The sequence below is a fragment of the Balearica regulorum genome, chromosome 6 (genome assembly GCF_011004875.1).
Source record: "Balearica regulorum gibbericeps isolate bBalReg1 chromosome 6, bBalReg1.pri, whole genome shotgun sequence".
In the NCBI taxonomy this organism is placed as follows: Eukaryota; Metazoa; Chordata; class Aves; order Gruiformes; family Gruidae; genus Balearica; species Balearica regulorum.
In genome coordinates, this window is record NC_046189.1 from 8,995,860 (window position 1) to 9,020,931 (window position 25,072).

The 25,072-nt window shown below is 36.5% G+C and overlaps 1 protein-coding gene across 5 annotated transcripts in view; it reads right to left on the minus strand.

The window, feature by feature from the left end:
* Positions 1-14: 14 nt before the first annotated feature.
* HIBCH (3-hydroxyisobutyryl-CoA hydrolase) overlaps positions 15-25,072 on the minus strand; it is a 46,226-nt gene continuing 21,168 nt past the window's right edge. For 4 of the 5 annotated variants that reach the window (XM_075756178.1, XM_075756175.1, XM_075756176.1 and 1 more), the window contains 8 exons: positions 22,725-22,803; positions 17,622-17,767; positions 16,613-16,699; positions 14,596-14,651; positions 13,743-13,824; positions 8,443-8,562; positions 7,210-7,243; positions 15-2,230 (listed from right to left, as the gene is read on the minus strand). In XM_075756178.1, the coding sequence (XP_075612293.1) occupies positions 2,115-2,230; positions 7,210-7,243; positions 8,443-8,562; positions 13,743-13,824; positions 14,596-14,651; positions 16,613-16,699; positions 17,622-17,767; positions 22,725-22,803 (720 nt within the window). In that variant the 3' untranslated portion in view covers positions 15-2,114. The remainder of the gene's footprint in view (positions 2,231-7,209; positions 7,244-8,442; positions 8,563-13,742; positions 13,825-14,595; positions 14,652-16,612; positions 16,700-17,621; positions 17,768-22,724; positions 22,804-25,072) is intronic. The other variant, XM_075756179.1, reaches the window with a different exon arrangement.

Below are 25,072 nucleotides of genomic sequence, written 5' to 3' on the forward strand. Positions count from 1 at the left end.
ATTTTGGAAGCAACTGAACATGCAAGTCAAAGTTTATTGATTCAGAAGTATACTCTTGCTAAAACACTGTAAGTCCTTTGCAGTCAGAGGAGGCATGACCCCTGCTTCCTGGGGATTACTATGTTTTCATTAAATATAGTTGCTGAAGATTGCTCCTTTTGTACAAAAATAATGGAATGAACAATTTTTTAAAAAATAAATTAAACATAGCCATTGTTTAAGAATCTAAAACATATAAAAGTTTAAAAAATAAGGGGGGAGATTTACGTTTCTTACAGAACCATCATGAGGTAGAAATTCAAGTCATATTTTCAGAAGTTACCCTAAAGATACTAATGAAATCTCTCTACTACTTTTCAAAATAAACTCAGGGACTGTCTCACAACAAATATGTACATGGTAACATTAACTGGCAGCTGAAATTTTAACAATTTTAAAGATTCTAGTGACAAAGCAAGGTGCCATTTGTTCTTGATTTTGCTCACCTCTAATTCTTTGAAAGTCCATCTAGCACTTCACCTTGCTGCCTGAATTTCCTGGAGTTTGTTTCCAGGCAACAGCTTCTAAGGGGGAAGGAGCCTTAAGCCAGTGTAGACCATTACTGTTGGTAATAAAAACTGCCAAATGTTGACAACTCTGTAACAGTTCTGTTGTAGCTCTGCCTTTTTCATTCCCCAGTGCTGATGACTGACTACGCTATTTGAACAAAAGTTTTCTTCCTTTGGGCTCAGTGGTTCATCTTCAGAGAAGCCAAAATTGTGTATTTGTGACTCGCCTATAGCTGTAGAATCAAGTAGGAAGAGATACTGATACATGATTTGATTACCTATAAAAAAGCATGCATTCTTAATGTTGAACAAAGATTAGTAGCTCTGCGTTGCATACACAATAGAAAAAATAATTTTACCCCCCAAAAATAGACTTTTATCAAGGGGCTCTGGTTATGTCACATTATTTCAAGAATGATTAGTATCAGAACCCAGCAATCTTTCATGCACATACAACAAGGGGGTTTTGATGTATATTTAAGTTTTGATCCCAACAAATACATTTGTTAGGATATGCTGTGTTAAAAAAACGATACGATCCACGTAGCAGCAGATACTTCATGTTCTCCCCTGTTGGTTACCTTGTGTCCTCCCTACTTTTCACAAATTTTCCACCCTGTAGACAGGATGTTCGTGGGCAAGAGCAAACAGGAACCCAGAGTAGCTGGTACAGATAAACTCCTGCCGCTTGCCGTATTAGGGCCAGGCTGACCTCTACCACTGAAAGCATTAGACAATCACTAACATCAACAGGACACGTGCTGCTCCGTGTTCAGAGGAGGGGCTGAGGCAGTTATTTCTTCCCCACTCTAAGACCAGCAAAAACTAGCAATTTTTGAAATCATGAAACACTAATTATGCAGTTCAATCAAACGCAATGACATTTTAAAAAAAAAATTGTTTTACAAGCGAACACAAGTGTGCTCTAGGCTCTGGCAATATTATGACATATGAAACAATGTCTACATCACACAGCAAGACTGAATACTGACCAAATGTTAAATCAATAGCACAATTTCTTGCTCTCAGACTAATAACATGTCAGTCTGACCTTTTATTTAAAAGAGTACTTAACACCATGGATTTAGCATGTCTTGCATTTTCCTTTGTAGCTCTGACTGTTGTAAAGCTTTAAGTATATTTTATTTTCATTCTACAGAAAAGAATCTGAGGCACAATCCCAGTTAAACAGATCAGCGACAGAGCCAAGAACACAAAGATCTCTTGATTTATTATTAGGTCATCCCCTAACTATGCTGTCTCCCCAAAAGGTTCCTCCTAAACTAAGAGTAGATGCAAAAACTTAAATGTTAATCATTGCGTAAAGCAGTAAAAATAACAACTTGCCTTGAAATAATTTTTCCCCTTATTAACCAGAGAGACGATTATTTTGTCATTATGGCAGTATAACAAAAGAGAATGTTCCTGAATGCAAAAAATTAGACTTAAGAATTTGTCAGGCTAGCTAAGAGTCCTGTCAAACTTTATCACACTACTATGAATCTTCATATCAAGTAGATAAAATTATAATTAAGCAGATGTATAAGATGTCAATAGGCTTGATCTTTACAACTTGAGATCGTTGTTTCCCAATGGCTTAAAACAATCGTCCACAAATTCATCACTGACTTCTTCTAGAGCAGCTGGCTTCCATTTGGGGGATTGGTCTTTGTCAATCAGCACTGTCAGGGGGAGCACAAAAGCACAAAAGTTATGTGTAAACTTTCTCTAATTAAGATGACTTCAAATTGCATCAAGATAGACAACTACAGTGAATACATGGGGGAGAAAAATCAATATGCTCTGGAGAAAACAGAGGTTTTGTAACATACGTATTTCTACTCTAATAAAAATTCTGGAGTTGTGACCTGTCTAGAGACGTATCTGGGAGCTGCCTGATGATACAAGGAACAGGGGATCACTTCAGAAGCAGCCCAAGCTTTGAAGGAACAGACCTGAAGTTAGTGCTTTCTGTTAGACCTACTACTCTCGCCTCACTTCTGTTTTTCCTGTGAAACTGGGAACGGTACGCATGATGCTCCTTTTGGACAAGGGCTTTCACATCTCTCTGCAAAATCTGATTCTTCGGAGAGTACAGAAGATGACTCAAAGTAGGTGTTAAATGCCTAGAGATAATTTAAGCACATCAGGTAAACTAATAATGAAAGAACTGATGAGTAAAGCAGAATATCTTTGAGGGAAAATCAAGAATATTTACTTGTAAATACTGACAAATACTGCAGACTTATGCAGATTTAACTGTGAAGATTTGTATAATCCTATTATGCACATCTTACGCTGTATCCTGGGAAATACACATCTCTGACGATAAAAATCATCAGTGCCTGAATCACGTGTAAAAGTATAAGAAGAAAACACCAATTCTCAAAAAGCATTCCTCGTATCACAGGAATGTTGAAGGCATGTCAGCAAGAACAGCTGCACTAGCAAACAATAATAAGACAAGAGAGAGTTTATTTGTGTGTAAAAATGACCAATATGAATGGAATTGCAGAGTGTCCTTCTGAGCACTTTTCTGGCCCCAAGACAACCTGTCAAGGTGCTATTCAAAATGTGAAATTTTTATAATTTCAAAAAGAACAGCTATGGTAACCATGACTCTCTAGGATGCACTGACTACCCGTAAACATCCCTCCTCAACACCCATTCCCTCAGATGTGTGGTATTGGTGCCTGATTTGGGGACGCACCTGTGTCCCGGGAGGCCTCCTGACCAACACAGCCCGTGGCAGCTGAGGGTGGGTGGGCAGGAAGGAAGCACCTTTCAGCTTCCTCTGCTGAGAATGGAATTTGTTTGCCTGTTCGTGTTGATAAGGCTATCAGAGTAGGACAGTCCAGAAGATGTGTGGACAAAAGAGGTCCACAGAGGCCAGATATCTTGAAGAATAGCAGCTAATTTTTTGGTAAGTTGTCATGTTTTTTCTAAACAGACTTCATTCTTGATGATTAAAGTAAAACCATCCAGGATGAAAAATGTGTAAAGGAGTTGGAATTTTAAGTTCAGTGGAAGGAACGCCCTCCTAAAGATTGTGTCTTATCAAAAGACAGGCATTATGGCAGTTTGCGGTTAAAAATGTGACTTGAAAACTGCTTTTTAACTTTTTTCTCTATAAGCAACATCTAGAAAATAAATACCTTTCAAAAGAGCCCTGCATCCATTTACCTGCAAGTACGGGACTGAGGACTTCATGGATACAAATAAACACTAATTTTGAAAAGAAACCCATTATATAGGTAGAGGCTGCAATTCCACACAGAGTAGAATTTGTGTAGATAATTAATTAAAATAAATGTGCCATAAAAGAGTGATTTTACTAGGTCATTCAACTGGCTAACTTACTGAAAAGTTATGATCCTACAAGTTAATTTTAAATACTGTGATGTGCAATCATTGATTGGTTTGGGTCAAAATATGTAATTGTCTTAAATCAACTACATTTATTCTATCAGAGTAGTACTTATCTAATGATTTTCTTCAGCTGTAGTTGAAGTTCACAATCTGGCCAAAATAACCTCAACTGTTACCCACAGAAGACAACACTGACTAAAGATGCTGTAAATTAGAGGGGGGTGGTGGGGGGGTGGAAATCCATGTGTATACTACTACAGCTTCAACTCTGAAATACAGTAGTAACTGCTGATCGTTCTCCACTCTACGGCACTGCTGTGTAATCAAGTTAATCCTTCTGTGTGGATCTGTGGCCAGTTTTACTCTGGTGGATAAACTGAATGATCATAATGGTCTCTCCAATGAAATCTTTAATCTTGTATGAGTTAAAATATTTTTTTTTTCTAATAGTATTGTGAAAATATTCCCTTTCTGTGTTAACTTCGGTACATTTTGTGTTTCTCCAGCTTGAGAAATCAATCACTAGAAGAACAAAAATTCTGAAGACTTCTAAGGTAGGCCGAGGGAAGTTCATTAAGATAAAAGTAACTGAACGTAGACATTGTGGTAAGGGTTTGCTCTTGGTTTTTTGCCTTTAAAAAAAAATCCAAACCCCCTCTGTTCAGTAGCAGTGACTTTACTGGACCTCAGTTAGTGTCCTATTGCTTAGCTTCATTCAGTCAAAATGCTGATATTTCTAAGTCTGTGAAGTGCTGTTAGTTGCAATGAAATCCATCTCCCTACTCGCTGACTGCAGAGGGTTTGTGTGCCCGGGGAAGGCTCACATCTGCCAGCACTGCGGGGGGGAGGGCAGAAGGCGTACGGAAATGAGATCTTTGCAGGATCAGCAGTACGTAGAAGGCCTTTACAATTGCATTTGAAGTGTACATTCCTGCACAAATAGTTAGGAGGCTAATTTAACAGATTTTTGTCCATCAGGCCGGTGAGATTGTAGTCTACCTGATGTGTCTGAGCGCTGACCAAAAATGACTTTTCTTATGCAGTAAGAATTAGAAAAACAAAATTTTTGGAAATTACCCAGAGCTATGCATTTCTTAGTTTATGTATTATTCTATAAATCAAGGTGAAAAATGGATACCTAAAATGTTCAAAGACTACTTTTACCATTATATGGGAAAATGTTGATGACATATGATCTGTGCATTTCATGCTTTAGGGTTTTGATTTTTCTTTAGACCTCAAATTGCAAGAATCATAAATGGGGAAGACTGTTTGCCAGCAGATTTTCAGTCTGGGTAGTTGAAAGAAAACTGGCTAAAAGAAAAATGAAATTTTGACCTCTGGTCGAAGGAGGTTTAAAAAGCTTTTAAACAAACTACTTCCTTAGCATGCCTATTAAAATCGTGGTTTGAAGCAGATAAAAGCTGTTATTAATACCTGACCTATGGCCATTGCTGCTGTAAAACAATCTTCAAAAACCAAAATCTGATTATTATATTTTAACTTTGTGGTAGAGAGGGTCAACAGCTGGCTCTTAAATGCTTGGTATGTAAAAGCTAATTCTTAAATTAACACTTTTATCATTTTCCTTTTTATTCACTATGGTTGATCCTGTGAAATACTTAATAATCTTGTTTCCTATTAAAAAGGATGCTCAGCACATTGTTGGATGATGATTTTTATGAGATTAGACACAACAACAAAAGTGATCTTGAGTGAGACTCTGCACTGTTGTTAAACAAGAGAAACAATTTTAAGATGACATCTGAGAACAAGATATATGCAGTAAGCAGAGAGCAAAACTACTTCAAAACCAAATTATTTTTCTTAGCAATCTCCTCAGTGCGGCTGGATCTCTGGTGTTTTGTGTTTGGTTTTGGTGGGTTTTTTTTTTAATTCCCCTGATATAGTTAAGCCTTCGCTACATCATCCTAAGTAAAAGAGAGACTTCCCAACTGCTGTTGTTGCGGCTTCTTTCTTTACAAGCAGTTTGTGTAATTTACTGGCAGTACTGACGAGTTATTTGCTTATGTCCTCTATCACATGCCCTGATGGTTTAATGACCTTGTGCGTTACAAGTGAGAATTTGGTTTGGTGTTTATCTGACTCTCATGGAGTTTGTCGCTTCCTGAATAACTACATTTCAGCAGCTTATATGGTGATTTAGAATATATCCCAGGAATAATCTTTTTTAAGATAGCTTTGTCCCCATTACCAACACAATGAAAAGCCCATACTTCTCAGCATGCATGGTAAACTCTTCAAAGGAGTCTCTGCTAATAAGTGCTAAAGATTAATTAATATCAGAAACTTTCTCCATGCTGTACAAACTTTGCATCTCACTCTAGGCTATCTTCAAAACAGTATTACTAATAGTGAACACTCAAACTAATATCCACTACTCAAGTGGATTTTAACCTACTTTTTATAAAGACAGCTATAAAAAACGAGGAGGAGGAGGTGGTAATACATACTTGAGTATACAACTGTGTGAATTAAAAGCCAGGTTCCCTCAACCCCAAAGTGTTATTCATACAGGTGTCTTCTACTGTAAGCTCCTTGTAAAAGGAAATGTCTCTGCTTTGTTCATCTTGTGCTGAATAGTACATAAATAATTACTACAGCTTCTAACAGATGTGACATTGGGTTTGACAAACTGCACAGTGAATCAGCAGTACAATCAAGGACAGAATCTAAGTCTGCACCCTAGATGAACTTGATGAGCTGCTGCTCTGTTTTTACTACTACCTATTTTGACCAATGCCTTAAAATGCTGAACTATTTAACATTAAATTTACATATATAGTTTTCTAAGAGTAAGACACCTCTATACAGAGATATTTTGGGCATGGGTGAAAGTAGTCTCTGTTATAACAATTTTCTATGCAAATAGTTGGTTTTGACTTTGAGTCTTAAACCATCTTCTAGCTGACTGAACCAGCTATGTGGTAACACTAAATCTGGATACACATAGCTGCTCACTACTGTCAGCATTAAATATATTTTAAACTTTCCCAATGAACTGGTGAAACCTTTTCATGGTGCTGCATTACCGGGTGGATAAGTGACATTAGGAAACTGAGATTACACAAAGGGAACAACATGGCTGTTCCACTTTGGAACAGTAAGAAATTTTGGCCATACTAGAGTCCAACAGGCAAAAACTGTAGCAAGCTGGGAAGTCTTCTCTGGGCTATTGCTGCATGCACTTGTCTTAACCTCCAGAGAAGCCATACAACAGTGAGTTTGCATATTACTAAGTTTGAGAAACGTTTCTGGTGTGCGTGCTTACCTGCTCGAACCCCTTCATAGAAGTCATGGCCTCTCTGAAAGATTAAAAAAAGCTGTAACATGACAGATTCTATTTTTCCCATCTTTCCCTATCCCACTTCTGATTGAAATGCAAGTTCTTAAGATTCAGTTAAATCCCACTTGTACTGTTCTCCTCTAGTCGTACTATCTCTTTACTTCTTCAGAGCTCTATATCCTCTTGCTTAAATACAGCCACAACTCTAAAATCTGTTGAACTGTAGTTGATAGCCAACTTTAATGCAGTGCAAGCCCTCTCTCTGTGTTACATCTCATAATTACCTTTCTAAAGAGTTTTGTATGATGAGGGCTAAGGTGTGTAGGATCAGAAATTCTTCCCAGAAAGGCTAGTCTTCAGATACATTCTGCATATTTGGAACACTTTGCAGTTAAATGGAATCCTGGAAACTTCCAGTTATTTTTTAATAAAGTTTAAATGTTATATTTAAATCCCTAAGAATACTTCACTAGCAATGGAGCAACAATACCAGTTTCGGGAAAGATGTGGCAAGGATACCGTTGGGCACTATAACCTATCAGAATTAGGTACATAATTAGGTATATTTTCGCTCTTTTTTAGGAACTTTATCACAAATCATTTAATCAGATACATAAATATCTTATTTTAAAATGTGACAAAACTAACAATAAGGATGCCATGGAGAAGCTTTATGAGGAATTAGTTCAGATAATTCGGTCAAGAACTCTATTCTACTGAAAGGATCACTTCCTTGTATGTTATCCAAGTACTCAGCCCTTACTACATATAGTAGTAAAATCTCTCTTTTTTTTCTTTACTAAATTTATCACAGTACCCCTGAAAGGCAGGGATACACAATTATTCCCATCCTGCTGCTAAGAACTGAGGCACTGAGGACTAAGTAATTTAAACAGGAAAACTGTTCAAGAACACCAGTTTTAAAATTATGGTCCAAATACAAAACTTTCTATATTGCAACATTATCATAGGTTTTTCTTTTTAACAAAAGCCCTCTACCATTCCCATCTGACCATCATTAATGTAGTCTCCTTTGAGTTGCATATGAAGACATAGAACTAGGAAAAAAGAAAGTGACAGCCTGACAAACACACAAAGAAGATATTGAAAATTAAAACCTATAAATAGTGATCCCTTGCTGTAATCCATATAGAACTTAGTCTCTGATAAACTTGCTACCTCTCTGTGGCTGGACAAAGGGCTCAGCTGCTTGCTTACCATGCATGCTTGGCTCAGTCTGTATTCCATTGTGAGCACATCTTGTAAGCTCATGGAAGCTCCTTCTCTGAGCTGTCTGAGAGTTATCTTTAAGGACGTAGGTGACATCTTATTAATAGTCTGGGGAAGACATTAACAATTATTTTTATTCTCTTCAATTTAGACACATTTGCAAGTCTGTCTTTTTTTTTTTTTTTTTTTTTTTTTTCATTTTAAAATTTTTTAATTAAATGATGGCACTCTTCTCCCTGAGCTCACTTATGTGATACCTATTCCTCCTGCTCCCTCCCACCATGCTGTCAAACTAAATGAACTTACTTGCATAAACTTTTATCAGCAAGATCTCTGGGATGTATGCCATCACTTGTGGAAAGTCTAGAACTCTAAGGTCACATAATTTATGATCAAATTACTACTAGCCAGAGAATCTAATGCAGCTTGAAAGCCATTTCCAAGCAGATTCTTTTGAGAAGTGAAGGCGAGTATTACAAGCAATTATACTCCTTTTTTGAATATCATACACACTGTCTGAATTGTTCTTAGATGTTAGTAATATTGTAGCTGATTAGTGTTGTACAGAACTTAAGTTTTATTTGGTACAATAGTCAGAGGTAGTAAGGTAGTAAAAGTGAGATTAGCCACAAACTTTAAGTAGTTGCTTTATGATCATCTGCAAAGACTAGACAATATACAAAGAAGAAAATGGTTAAAGAAAAAGACATTAAAAGAAATCAAACATAAATGCCTATTTGTCCAGGTTTCTTGTCTGGGATCCACAGATACTGCAGTAATTTAGCCCTATGTTGCTCTGCTGATAGGAAGCCTGGAGGTCTTGCCTGCCTTCTTTTGACAGAGCTACAGGCTATAAATATTATACAACAGACAGGATCTGTTAAGGCACACAAACAAATGCTGTAAATCTGGCTCCCATGACTATCCTTCAATTAACAGCATGCCAGTAAACAGTAGGGGGAGGTGGGGAGAAAGACAAAACCTAGTTAAGAAAACAGAACTGAGCTTTAAAGCTTTTATGCTTGTGGGGAAAAAGAGCTAAATCTTATTGTTGCTGATCTTTGTTTTCTTACTCTAAACAAGACTCTTCTTCCCCTGTAAACCCAACAAAAAGCTCTGTATTATTCACAGTACAACAAACATTTCCTGTTAATTAGGACATTTTTACCACTACTAAAAAGCGGCAGATGGTAAGATTTGTCTCTTTACATTATTTTCATTGCAGACATTAGACTCTGTACCCACAGACTGAAATGGCAGGTTTCCAGTCATCAACATCAACATTTTTTCTGGCTCCCAATTACTCTTCATCCCTCTCCAGACACCAGCTGATATAGCAGTGACCCATTTTGCCTAGTTAAGCTGGAAAACATGCAATTGCTATACAAGCAGGAGGCCGCGCAATTGTACCTCAAAAGCACTGTCTCTGTCATTCTGTTATTTCCATGTTGACCTCTTTGCTTGAGTGAGAAGCCGGTTTAGAAAGAACTAATGCTGGCTCAAACTGTCACCATTTCCTGAGTTCTGGTAAAGCTCTCTAACAATGAGCTGCCTTTCAGCAAATAAAGAAACCAGCTATACCTCTAAGTACATCACTATGTAGGTCTGGGATGGATAGCAACTCTTAACTGGACCCCTTATTTCCCTGTAATGTGCTCTTGTTGGCTTTACCTTTGAACTGGATTTTTTTCTCCTTTGAGTTTCACTTTCTGTTACCTAGATTAGAAAGTCTTTGCTCAGACCAGTTCAATGGTATGCACAGTGCAACCAGATGGCTTCATAGGTGAAATGGTAATGGCAAGTTTTTTCTGGTCAAAGCAAGCATTGAAATGGGGAAGATCTGAAATCAGCACTTAACTAGTCTAGTGCATCCAGCAGCTGCCTTATCTTGGCATATCAATGAGGTTGAAGGTGGAGGAGGCACTACCATAAATCAAGCTGAAGGAAGAGGAACAAGGAAAGAAAATGGGTAGGTGTAATTGCAGAAAAATGAGTCATCAGTGTATCTATAAATAAATTCTCTGTACAAAGAGGAGGAGGGGATCGGTGCTAGGGAACAAGCCTGAAAAGGAGACAGGATAGGCTGAAGTGGGGAGTACTAAAATGCAAAGAAGTCTTTGACATCTATTCAAATGCAAGAAATATTTGACATCTATTCCAGTATCTTTGAGACCATCTTGACTTCAACATAATGATCCTGAAAGCTACAAGCTGAATTTGCAATAGACCTGAATTCCAATAAGATACTATCAGAAGGTGACTGAATCATGTGGCACTGACTCAGTGGAGTTCCTTACAAGAGGAACAGCTGGAATAGTGTCTGCATCTTTTGCTTCCAAGGCCCTGAGCTGTTGAGGGTCCTTCAGGGAGGCTTTAAGTAAAAACAAACAAACAAACAGTCCAGAGGTCCAGTGTATCACTTCTCTTGCAATAGATGCAGACACCATCACTTACTTTCTCAGATACCAAAGCATTTATTTGTCCACACCAAACAATGGTTCTAGATGAGCTTTGACAAAATAAAATCTAGCCAAAGGATCACAGGAAAGCTGCTTAAGGACAGATATATTACTCTCTTACTGGTCTGTTAACAGAGTTTCAGAATGCTTCTTTACTTGAATTCAACCCTACCAAGCTACTACCCAGCTTCGTTCTTGTGATCTCTCTCACCCACTCGCTGCATACCCATTTACAGTTTCAGGAGCTAGTGTCTGCATCCCAGCCTGACCAGTAGATCCGGGCAAGGTGTCTTGTAATTCTTACTCTCTGCAGTGTCCTGCACACTACACTGGCATTCATTCAGTAACGATGAAGGCTATTAAATGATGAAGTATCAGTGCTCAGAAGGTGCAATGTCCTGCCAAAAAAAGCTGTAAGAAAGCATCATGTAAAAAACAAGGCCTTTCAATACTTAAAGGGGGTTTATAAGAAAAACGGGGACAAATTTTTTAGTAGGGCCTTTAGCAGTAGGACAAGGGGTAATGGTTTTAAACTAAAAGAGGGTAGACTCAGACTAGATATAAGGAGACATCTTTTACAATGAGGGTGGTGAAACACTGGAACAGGTCGCCCAAAGAGGCGGTAGATGCCCCATCCCTGGAACTGTTCAAGGTCAGGTTGGATGGGGCTCTGAGCAACCTGCTCTAGTTGAAGATGAACCTGCTCATTGCAGGAAGGATGGACTAGATGGACTTTAAAGGTCCTTTCCAACCCAAACCATTCTATAATTCTATGATCTGATGCTTTTCATGTTTTGACCCCACGTGCTTACTTCATCCAATTAGAAGTGGTACTTCTGTCACTCAGATTAAAGCTTTTTTGCTTGTGTAAATCCTGAAAACAAAGCAATACTATAAAGTTTTTTTAAAATATCTTACTATGAGTTCAAAAAGTGTGTTAGTACTCTAGCTTTCTATTTGTAACTGGGTTCAAAATGTGACTTAAATCATGAAGCCAATCTTAAATAGAATTTCAACAACTTTACATTTTCTTATTCATGCAAACCACATTAGTATCAAGTATGGAAAAGCCTGCCAAGCAGGCGTGCGTTCAGAGTAAAAAAGCAGAAGTACCGTATACTGAACTGAACAGGATACCTAGGATAGCATGGATTATAGCAGTTCCATTTTATTAACAGTGAAAGGGATCTGTACATCCAAGGTGTGGATGTACCAAGGTGTTACCTCCAAATCAGGGTATTTGTAGTAGACTTTCAGTTAGGGCTTATTCTGTAAGTTTACAAATATATAATAAATATACAGGGAAACAAAGAAAATAAGCATACACATTGCTGTTACTGAATCCTTTACAGTCTCTATATTTATCATTTGAATGTTCTGTTGTTCCTGTACCTGGACACTAAAGTGAAACCTTGGTTTCACAAAGTGGCAGGAAACTACAATCTATGGACATATTCTCAGTACTGTGATACTACTGATGAGAAAAATGACTTAGTTCACACAAATCAGCAAACTGCTATCAAGGATAATGTGTGATAATCTCAGACAGTCATAGTTTTGCTACATATTCCCTACTCTAACCAGTTCTTTGAACTCCGCTCCTCCGAGCGATGAGACAGCAAACCAGTGCTCCATCTGTAGGTGGTGTAAAATGCTGAACTGCTGGGGTGCAAGTTACCATTCTTCCTCCAGCTACAATTAAGTTTAATTACAATTCTGCTTCCCTAGTAAAAGAAAATCCCCAGTTTAACTGGCAAGCATTTCCTAGAGAAAGTCAGATTTATACCTGAATCCTTTTTTAACTCCCCTCCCCGCGCCCCCCCCCATGCACTTTCCTTGTTCAGTTTTGTGGATCTTTCAGAGAAGAAATTAAATACCTGATCCTACAAGCTTACTTAATCCTACTGCTTAGCACCGAATGTGTGCTGTTAGAAACTTGTCTGAAACTTATGTACTTGCTCACACTAAAAAGCTTTGCACCTGCTAGAAAATGTAGGGTATGTTTTCTGAGGTTTTTTTTCCACAAATTTTTGTATGGACAGAAGCAACTCTTATTAATGCAGTCTCGTATCTCAAACAGAACAGACAATTGTTCAGGAACATCTGTCAACTCCAAGGACAGTCATTCATTTACAAATCATATGAAAGAAAAAAAGTTGCTATAAAGTGCTATTAAAGACATGAAATAGGAAAACCATAGAAGCAACAAAAGGGCCATTTTTCTTTGTTCAGGAATTAAAAAAAACCCACAGTTAAAATCATAAGCTGCTTCTTGCTTTTGAGGCTTAAGTATGTATTAATTGTGTAGTATTACTGCACATTTTTTTTGAGTAGTGACTACATCCAACACTCAGAAATACATTAAAAAGATCAAAACCAAACTTGGTGATGATAAATTGCTTGCTATTTACCCAAATGAGATAGCTGGAATGGAAGAAAATGAACAACACTGTTCTGGCACTGTTTTATTCCAACCCTTGGCAATAAAATGAGAAGCTATAAAAGGACCTTTGTCATCAACAAACCCCTGCTCGTGGGGAAGGGAAAAGGGAGTTTGTTGGGTTTGTTTTGGTTTTTTTTACTAGATTACGATTTTATGCAACATATGGTATTCACATTGTATGGTTTTACAGAGGAATATTCTTGTCTGTGTAGAACTCCTGACAATTCTAGAGGACTATATGTGAGAACCTGAGGATCTCAGTCCAGTGTCCTACTGATGTTACGTAGTATTAGTTATGTTAAGAAGGTGACTAAAGTCTGCCCCGTAATAAGAAAGTATAGAACCAGACTTAAAATCTCTAACAAAGATAACACAGAAGACATTACCTCTAGCTGCTTAACAGCAAAAGGAGAACCATCTTGCTTTAATTTTTTAACAATTTCTTCCATACTATTTGCTGAAAAAAGACTAGAAGAAAAAAAAAATTAATAAATGAACTGCTTCAGCCTTCTTCCCTATGAAGTGCTAGTAACAGAAATCAGGAACAGAGTGTAACCAGGTGATTTTGCTTTTCTTAGCAGTGTGTTAGTAACTCAGTTGACAGGCGTCTCCTCTTCCTTTACAAATCTCTAGCATTTCATTAAACCTCACTTACAAACTCTGATATTTATCCAGAAACTTTAATTACTACCATCAGTCTTACCTGTATTTTTATAACACATCAAATCTTCAGCTATTGGCTCCATTCTACAGGTTTGTTGTCACCATCTTTCATCTCTAAATTTAGTTACTGCCATCCTTTTTCCAAGATTTTTAGCTGCTTCTTAACACTCTCACTTATTTCTCCTTCCCTTTCTGATACACACAAGTTCCAAACAATCATAGAAATGGCCTTATACCAATGAGTATAAATGCGCTACATGGTGCTTCCTGTCCAACTGAACACTTACTCTCACAAATACCCATCCAATTTCTATAGAAAATGTTTATTTTAACATGCCATAGGGTAGTTGCTTAATAGAGTGGTGTATGAATCAGGAAAATATGCTCAAGTGTTTAATATACTGACAAGTCTAATATTTAATGAGCTTCAGATAAAGCTCCCTAAAGACAAAAAAGTTTAAATTACTAACTTGCATGTAATTTCTATCACCTTATCTGTGGAACACTGATACTGTTTCTGGATTTAATTTCATGTTCTCTATCCAAAAGAATAAAAAAAGAAAGATTGCTCAATACCTGTTAATCTTCTCCATATGTTCATCAAGTACAAACTTTTCTTGATCAACTTTGCTCTATTTAAAAAGCAAATACGTATTTTATTTGGTTATTTTTGACTGAAAAGCTTATTAGTACTGAAAAAAATCAGTGATTGTGTTACAGAAATATCATAAAAGAATATTTTATATTCATAAGACACTGACATTTTTAATGAATTACAGTTTTGCAGTATGTGTAAATGAACATGTCACTGTATCTTGTGAATGTTAAAGATGTCACCTCGTAATCAAGTGCTTGCTCTGAGCTACTATGTATGCGTAGTTGACTGGGTGGGTATCTTGTACACAAGTAATCATGATTATTCTTTCAATACATTTCTATCCGATACACTGACAAGGCCAGCGTAGATATATCTACTCAAAACCCTGAAGAATGTTTTCCAAAAAGTTTGATTTTTTTTCTTAAAATATATACAGGCATGTATATATGTATTTTAAAAAATAAATAATTTCTCTTCCTTATTTCTTCTCTGTCATTTCACAAAATTTTATTTAGATGACTAAAGAGTGTGAAAGATCTGTGGGCCTTGTGTGGAAGGGCTGTCAAATGTTCCAGATCATCTGGCATTAGGGGACTTAGGACATATGAGGAAGTTTCAGTAACAGCAGCTGAAGGTGAGAAGGGTTCCCTGTCATATCAGCTCTGATAACTAAAAATACACAGCTTCCTTTTCAGTGTCATCTTGTAAAGCAGTATACTGCAACATATAATCACTCCTATTTCATAGCTTTCTATTTTGTCAAAATAATCAGTACTACTATGTAAATTAGCTTATCTAATTTATATTTCTAATTAATCTTTATATATGAACTTAGTAATTCCAAAACAGAAATAACAAGGGTAGACACTACTCATGTTAAAGCCAAACAACTGGGGAGTAATACTCGGATTGACTGAATACAGTGAATCCCAATTTGATTCCAGAAGTTTCCTTTCTTTTGAAATAAAATTACAATGCACATCAAAATAGCTAAAATAGCCACTGAATAAACTGATTGTGAAGCCAAAACCTTTGATTTTCATGCCCACAGTTACATGGGGCTAATGCTAATTATGTATTATCGAAACAGTTACATTCACCTCCAAAAACAAAACAGAAAACTATGGGTTTGTCCACTGGGAAAACAGCACCTTTCTCCCCCTGAAAATACTGCTTTAAGACCGCAGATGCTTTCCCTATGACATACCTGCACTCTGCTAATACTTATCCTGTTGTGCTTATTCACAGCCTTCCAATTATTTCAAGGTTACAAACATAAAGTACTTGAGAAATTAAGGGAACAACCTGAGGCTTTAAATTCAGGCTTCAAATGTAGACTGCTGATGATCTGCACCAAAATAATGCTAAAATTTACATCAAAAGCATCAAGCTAGTAAAATAATTCCTCCAGTCGATAAGGAGGAAGTTTCGGGGATGGAAATACAACATCCACTTCCAAGTGAGCTGCATAACATTTAACAACTGGCACTATAACTTCTGCAGCCTCTGGACTAGGCCAGTAGTTCTACCCCTGTTGTTTGTTTTCGTCAGAATCCCTGAATTTCGGGCTAACTCCCCAGACTGCACTTGCCCTCATATACAACTCTCAGTCTGCTAGTGGCTATCTACTTTGCCTTCTGCAAAGTATGCTTGAAATCCAGGAATAACAGGGGGAAAATCAAGCAGCAACGTATTTTCTGCATCATTGTGGTAATGGCTGGAAACTTACATACACACACAGAAAGACAGAAAGCTGATCACAATGGGAATTTGAGGGCTATCCAAAATGAATAAAAAGTGAAGAAAGACTTTTAAATTTTAATGTTTGACCACTGTAGGCATTAGTCTACAAATTAGTATTTTATAGAGTGCAAAGAGTTCAGAAACCCATTATTTTTTAACCATAAATGAAATTACAGTAGCATGGATAAAAAAATAATTTGTATTTACATATATTTAACAGTTCTGCTTGATTTCAGTAACTAATGAGTTTACCTTCACATGGTAAGAGTTCAGTAAATCTGCAATATTTTCTGTTGAAGGAGATTTCAGCGCTATCAGGTCTTTCTCTAAGGCAGGTAGCTATTAAAAATAAGATTTAATTAAAATTAAGTAAACCAAAATGTACTACTTGAATTATTACTGCTATGGTAATAGTACTATATAATATATATGTACATAAACACCACCACCCCAACTTTTGGGCAGATCTTAGAGGTAGCAAGTAAACAAAACAAGGAGCCAGAGTTCACATTTCAGTGTTGAACCATCTGGATTTAATTATGTCTGCAGTGATCAGCAAAGAACTCTGCTTCCCAAGCTGCCCTCTGGTGCAGCGCTACAGCTGCAGCAGGTAAAGCCAGCCTAGAACACTCCAGGAGGAAAGAGCAGGTGTCTGGCAAGCATGCAATGCTCAAAATAGTGTCTAACCAGCTCCAGTGGTGCAGACACAATCACAGTCATGGGTCTTTAGACAGAGAGGGAAAGCAAGTCACTGTTTCTCCTTCACTTATGTCTATGCAAGTTACTGGAACATTATGACTCTGACTTTATTGAATATACCAATTTTTACACTTCCTTACAGCTACTGTGAAAAAAAAATAGGATATCTGTTAAGGAGGCTGATGAAGAACACATTAATGGGTTGTTACCTAGATTAAAAACTTTGCAGTTGTAGAAATAATCTCTATTTTTCAGATAGTGTTGTCTAAATTGTACAATTTTTCAAGCAGCTTCAATTACGCTCAGTCATGCCCTTCAACAGTAGAATCATGGAGACAGCAACATTTGCTCCCTTTTTCAAGCAAAGCTGTCACTAGCTGGCAAGTGTTATAATGACAGCTTGAGAGTATCTTATGGTCCCCATTCACAGTGCACGGCCAGCTAATACAATTGCGCCTCTGCACACACTCAACTTGGTAAAAATACAGTGGTGTGCTACGCAACTCAAACTTGTCATTACGGTTGTAGGCTGCGCCCTTGCTAGCACTGGTTAGCAGCTTACCTTTTCAGAGTCTACAAAATGTGTAGCGATGCCAGCTTTTAGCACATCTCTTCCTTTCAGCCTAAATCCTGTCAGTGCTAGGTAATAGCCAATCTTTCCTGATAGCCTTGGCAAGAAATATCCTCCTCCTACGTCCGGAAAAAGGCCTGTAATAAACAAAGAAAAAAAAATGTGGAGGGAGAAGAACTTGTTCTAATCATGCATGTAACTTAGCAGCTATTTCTTCTTGTCTCACTTTCATCTCCCTGACTTAAGCAGGGCTATCTTGCCCAAATTTCTCCTTGACTTGATTTCTCTGTCATCAAAATCCTTCCTAAAAGCAAAAGCTCGAACACCTTCCAAATTGTATCCTTTCCGATGGCACATAATTTACAAACAAATACCTGAGAATAGTGTTCATTCTGTTTGCCAACAACTGCAGACGTTTTTATATGCCTGAAGAAGCAAGGGTACTCTCAACAAAATCCAGAAGTGATGCAAAGAATTGTGAAATAATTTGTGCAAACGCAAACTGGATGCTGCTTTTTCTCTGAAATCTTTTGTTATGATAAAAGTATCAAACAATGATGGAGTGCAGCCTGCACAGCTAAGTTTGAACAAATTTTTGGGCTGAGACTATATTAACAGATCAAGAGTATGTCCAGGTTCTTCCTGAAGGTGCAGGCACAAGATCTTGACCTAATACCTGGCTCTTTAACAGGTCTATGACTAACCTGCAATTAAAAAAAAATTCTAAAATTTTCTACTTTAATGACTATTTTTTTTAATCTAGTCTACAGAATAGGGTAATTAAAAAAATTTGAAGCTGTGAATAAAATGTAAAAGACTTTTAAAAGTCTTAAAATGTTTGTAATTGAAACATATATAGCTACTTTGATAAAAGTTTAAATACTTAAAATCACTTTGATAATATATACCTTATTCTCTTACACACATTAATCACCCGAAAAATAAATTCAAGCACTTTTTGTAACTTTTAACATACTTAAACTTAATAAAACTTAAGCTTAGCTGTATTGATCTCCAAAATAAAAATGGAAAGAAGCAGAGTGTGCAGTTACTACTTTGAAATAAACACCAATGGTGCACTCATGAAACTGCAAGTTTTTTGAAGAAACTGAAGGTATGCTGTGGTTGGTTGGGGGTTTTTTGTTTGTTTTGGGTGGGTTTGTTGGGGGGGGTGTTTTCATTTTTTTACTTTGAAAGGATAAATGAAATATGAAAATAAATTTAAAAGAATACAAATGAGCAATAAGAAATTCAGAAAACACTTGCCAAAGCAGAGAGATTAACTGGGAAGTTTAAGATGTACATAAAGAGTTTAAATGGTGTTTTGATAGAAGGTGGTAATTTTTCACTCATAAGTAATTGCTTTCAGTCACAAAAGAGTCAATGTATGTGTTATAGAAAGACTCTACTAGGAGTATTTTAAGATGTGGGAAATTGGTGGTCCCTGAATATTCCTTCCCCTTAGATGGAATCAAGGGGAGGTTTCTTTCAGACAGCTTCTCTTCAGTGTTTTTCTCTTCTCAGTAATCGCTGAAAGATCACAGAATGGTTTGGGTTGGAAGGAACCTTAAAGATAATCTAGTTCCAGTCCCTCTGCCATGGGGGCAGGCTACTGAGACATACAGCTCTTCTCCTGAAATGCTGAAATCCCTAAAATGTATTAATCCCAATTCCTCACTTTTCTTCTTTTTCATCTGTACTCACTTTCTGAAAAGTCTACTCTGCATTTTACCTTCTCAGTTTGAGCCATCATAAATTGATGCCAAGACTGTCATTTAGTTTTATATTTCTATTCATCTGTCTCCTCTTGGATTTCCTACTACTGTAAAAAATTCCCTCATTTTAAAATGAAACTTCTCTTACAAATGCCCTCCAAAGGAAAAAAGGCAATTACATTATTCTCCCCATCCACCAGGACTCTAACTGCAACAACCTTTTCCTCTTTGCTGTGATTAAAACACTGATGCTGAAGTACTTTTCTCCCCATGCTCCACTAAGTTTCCAGAGGAAATGCCATCTTCATGTTGGAATCTGTAGAGCCTTCCACAGGCCATACACAGAGAAATTAATTATAAATGAACTGTGAAGTCGGTTAGCATAAGTTGCTTTAGAGGTGAATAAAACTAAATAGAATGAAGGTTTCTTTAATTATTAAGGAATTCACAAACAGGGTTAGTGAAGGTGCAACTAATCCACTTTAAACTTACTTGGTTGCATAAATGTAGTCTGCTATAGTTTCTACTGCATGCTTTTCAAGGTCCCTGTCTTCCTTTCTTATAATTTTACTCCTCTTGTCCCTGTTCTACGTATTCCTCTTAATTCTCTCAATAATGCTTCCCATATGCAAGCATATCTTTATGCTTGCTACTGGGTTTCTCTTAACATATTCCATATACTTGATTTTAATTTTTTTCCCTTTTGATAGTGTTTACCGATTATTTCTCAAATTCCTACTTAAATAAGAGAAGAACTGAATGTCTGCTGGGCTGACCAGGCTAAAAGCCTACGCCTGCAATGCTGACTTGCAGTCTGCACTCTGAAACAGACACAACACGCTTCACTGTGAAAGTCTCTGCAGTTGCCAAGCATAAGATAAAGGCACCACTACTACATTTCTACCTTATCTTGCAGAGGTGGTTAGAGTTATTGGTAAATGACTTATAGAAAGCTAAAACCTTAGAGGGATATACAAGAAAGCGTCCACTAAGTCACCTTAAAGCCCACTTCTTACAACATGATTTCACCTTTTGTTCCTCCCATCAGTGGTTTTTCCACACCCTCCTACACCTAACCTGCTTTCCAGTGCTTTATCTATGTCAGCTTGAAACTCCTACATTCTAGAATGGCCTTTTATTTTTATTTGTAAAGTGGCATATTTATCTATCTATATCCTTTTATTTATGGTGGTGTATAAGAGCAGAATAATTGTGTGAAAATGTAGCAGCTGAATGAACGCTTTGTTTTCATTTCCCAGAAAAGGTGCAATGCCTACTGAAATAAGCAAACATATGAAAAAATCAATTAATACAGTATCTAGACAGCTAGACATTTTAAATGTACACCACAGAGATCAAAATAGCTAAGCCCTTCAATCCAAACAGATTTAGTGGTTTTACTTCTAATTGATCCTAAAAGGGTTTTAATTACTTTCTTTCCTAAGCAAGTTCTAAGCTTTTTCTTTACATGTCTTCACAGTCTGTATTTGTTTAGATACGTCCTTGTAAACACAGGAAATAGATGTGTAAAGTATATCATCTTTGTTAACATAAAACTACTCATATCTTTACCTTTGAAGATGAAAGAAGTTATCTTTATTGTTGGAATAATTTTATATGCCAAAGAACCTCTCAGTTAAGGTTTTTTTTAAAAAATTGTTTGCTTCAAATGGTTTCCTTGTACAACAGCTGATTATGAACTTCAGGAATTTTAACAAATTCATGTTGTATTAACACTTGAGCTGTTTAGTCTACTAAGTTATCCTTCAGCAGAGAAAATATTTGGAAGGTTGCAACTGTTTTTACTTTTCTCATCACAAACTTACTCATTCTGAAAAATTACATGATATTCATCAGCTAGCAGGGAATTGCTCTAATAATTTTTTCAGGAGTTAAAATTATAATAAGCTCACTTGTATTTGGGGGTTTACTATGGTTTTCTTGGCTTGATGCTCACAGCTCATTTAATATTTTAAGAATTTAAGAAGTCTTGTGAAATGTTTCATACAGGTTGGATAGCAATAAACAATAGATAACATGTGTAAGACACCCTTTAAAAAAAATGAAAAATGCTAGACCTTTTAAGCATTACTAACAGGGGACACTATATAAATCCAATCACTAGCTAAGCATGCATTTTTACTTTACCTGTAATGACATTATTATATTTAAAACATTCTCAACAAAAGCAGATTATTATAACTTCTATTCTTTTTTTCAGAACTGGGTCCTGATTTTTTTTTTTTTTTCATTATTCCTTAGTTTTAACATTACATAACAGTTTGGAAGTTCTTTTAAGAAAATAATGCTCACTACTCCTTACTACTAATTCTTCCAGGTGAAACTAAGATTGAGGCTAACAGCATCATGTCTGGTGCCATTCAAGCTGTTTAACCACCAGATAAGGTTCTTGTTTCTGAATAAATGTGTTCAACAGGGCCACATATTACAGACTAGCCTTATTGTTCTGTTGAGGACATAAAGATAAGAACAACTGCAATCATCCTTCAGCTGCCTTGCCTTGGAAAGATGTAGAAACTAGACATTTTGCAGGAGAGAAATGCAGGATAGGTTATAGGGTTGGAGCATTCTTCATAAACATTGTTGATAAGTAGGGAGAATGAACTTGGACAGTGAGGAACGCATTAATGGGGTATATGTGCCAGACAATAATAGATTCAATGTGGGTGTCAGTGCCAGGATTATCATCTCTAAGGGAAATGTGAATGATTTCACAGGAGCATTCACTTTAATCTGACTGACTTTTCTAGAGACATAAAATTTTCTTTTGTACATCTGAGAATTGACAAAGCAGCTCTAGGATCAAACATTAGGAAACACAAGATACATGTTGCTATTTAAAAAATAAAAGATGACACTGTGATCTCACCTGCACACAATCTATACACAACTGTAATGGGTCTACATTAATAGTCTACAAGAAAAGCTGGAATTTCAACATCTGTCACATTAACATTGCAGATCAGCTTGTAGTACAGGCAGTTTGACTCATACCGAGTTCCAAATATAAAGCTGGTTGACGTACTGGCACTGGGATCTCCAGACTTTATCTGCCTACATCTGTAGCAAAGACTTAGTTCCTCACATCTACCTCCGTTTTTAAAAACTTGTATCCTGATAGTCTTTGTGTCAGTCTCGGCAGTGACCTCCAAGTTAAGAACCTCAATGATCAACCTCTCAGAATACAGGTAAGTTTCTATTAATTTAGTAGAAAATACTTTCATATATGGTCATGTCTGATTCCTTTTTAAAATTTTTCATTACCACTACTGGTTTCAGTCAAAGGCATTGCATCCTGATTACACAAACAGTGAATCTTTAAACAGGTTAACACGTGATAATCTGTTAAAATACTTACCTATTGCTGTTTCTGGCATTGCAAAAAGTGTCTTTTCTGTAGCAACTCGGAAACGTCCATGGACGGAGAGGCCAACTCCCTATGCATGGAGCACAAGCAAAGGAGACAGTTATAAAATTACTGGTAAAAATAATTATAACCATAAACCTATGTAACACACATCTTGCTTTGCTCTACAATTAAATAATTTTAGATTTACCACGCACATCTCAACAAAATAGTGGCAGGCCTTTTATGGTTCAAACACTAATAAAGCATCATATTGCCTTTATGATTTGGCTGAAATAGCATTCTATGCTTTAAAAGATTGATGAGTCATACAGAGATTAACTTCAAAAACCCATGAGTGACAGCAACAACAGAAACGAGTGACCCCATTTTCTCCATTAGACTGCTAAGTGAGTTGACATCCTTTTGTTAATGTTACCCCATCTATCATTTTTGCACATACTTCGAATCACCAACAAAAAAATGCCAGTACTTTTGGAATATACATGAATTGCACAAAGTTGTATTTATAATACCTTTAAAAGAAATAATAATTAACTCTTCTTTAATGTGATAATTACCTACTTTATTATACCTAAAGAAGTATTTTAAGCAGGAAAAGCCTTCAGCATTATTGATTAAAATTCAAAGTATGTGGCTAGAAACTCACTTATTTAACCTGGGGACTTTTGTTCTCCAAGTCAGAAATAGAATTCACATTTTTAAGTATCTAGCCCTCTTTTCTAGCAGTCCTTCCTCAGGAGACACTTCCCTGAAAAGCAGTTCTCCTGGTGTTGTCTATCATGTATTTTCTGATTCAGGCAGTGAGCAGCAGCAGCAAGGCCTGATAAAAATATATTTTTTAAGCTCACACAAAATTATTTAATTTAGATAAATGTTCAAGAGCAAATTTGAAGAAAATGCTTATCTGACAAAATTACTATTATTTTGTAATAATATTTGAAGTAATCCAAGAATATTTGGATTCCTGGGCATAACCACAACATATGTGTAAAGAAGTCTCACTTCTCAAAGCTTATCTATATGATGCATGCCAATAGAATGTGTGTTAGATCCTACCTGGCGACAAAACCCTCTACTGAATGTTTCACAACAAGTTTCTTCATACAAATATTTTGTCTCTCTTCCTTTCCACTGTTTCAGCTTACTTCCTTTTGTCACCGTTAAACTTCCATTTGCTTGGTCCTCCTATCCATCCAATTTTTCTATTAAGACTAAGATATCTTAAATACCATTGGCCAAAAGAAGTCAGTGTCTGATGAAGGTGTAATAGATTTTTAAGTAACATTTCTAATTGTTTAGACATTAGAAAAATGGCACTTTACCCTATGTGCCATTAGTCTTCACAAATGTCTTCACAATATTCCATCAACACCAGTGGGATTAATTGGGTGATACTTGATTGGACCAGCATTATATATTTGATAGACTTTTAAGGAGAGAGCAGAACATATTAGAACATATTTTCATTTCACTTATCTACAGAGATCTTTGAGTGGGCTCCACATAAACATTTTAAAATGTTATCTCAATTTAATAAAAAATACATCCATTTTCTCGTACCATTCTCATGCATTCTTCCCTGGCCTCTCTTACAATTCTGCCCAGCAAGAAATTAATTGTCACTGTTTATTCCATTAGGGTGATAGATGACTAAATTTGAAAATGTCTTCAAATTTTTTCTGTAAAATGAGTATCTGCCAGTCTCAGGTTTTAGTATAGATGTATGAAGTTTTTAAGACTACAGTCTAATTTCCTGAGAAATGGACACTTAAGGTAACTGGTTATCATACTTTATTTTATATCCAGAGACTAAGCCAAATCTACACATGCAAAGTACTGCCGTTTCAAGGAGGCAAATGGGATTTGAGCAAATACCTGAATCTTATTTGCACAGGGTACAATCTCATGTCTCAGCCCTTATCTGTCCGTCAGCCCTTTCACTTGAGGACTGGTCACAGAGGCTGTAGATCTCATCTGAGCAGCAGCAGCAAGGGCAATGCCCCTGCATGTAGTTTTCTTGCAAATGCAAAGCTACATGTAAAGCTACATTCACTGCTAAACCAGCCCTAAACTCATAAATGAAATGGAAATGTGACTTCATCACTTCCAACTTTTTTTTTTATATCATAACAGCATATTTTTACTGCATTGTATTGGGTAAAGCCTTTCCTACAGCAAGAGAAAGCACAATATTTCTGCTGTTATTTTTATGCATATTCAGCAATAATGATGAGTTTATAAAGAAATTTTTAAAAAATCATGCCCCTTTTTGCTCTTTCTAATGCTTGAATTAATTTTTTCTAATCCCATATCTAAGAAAACAAGTACTATATATC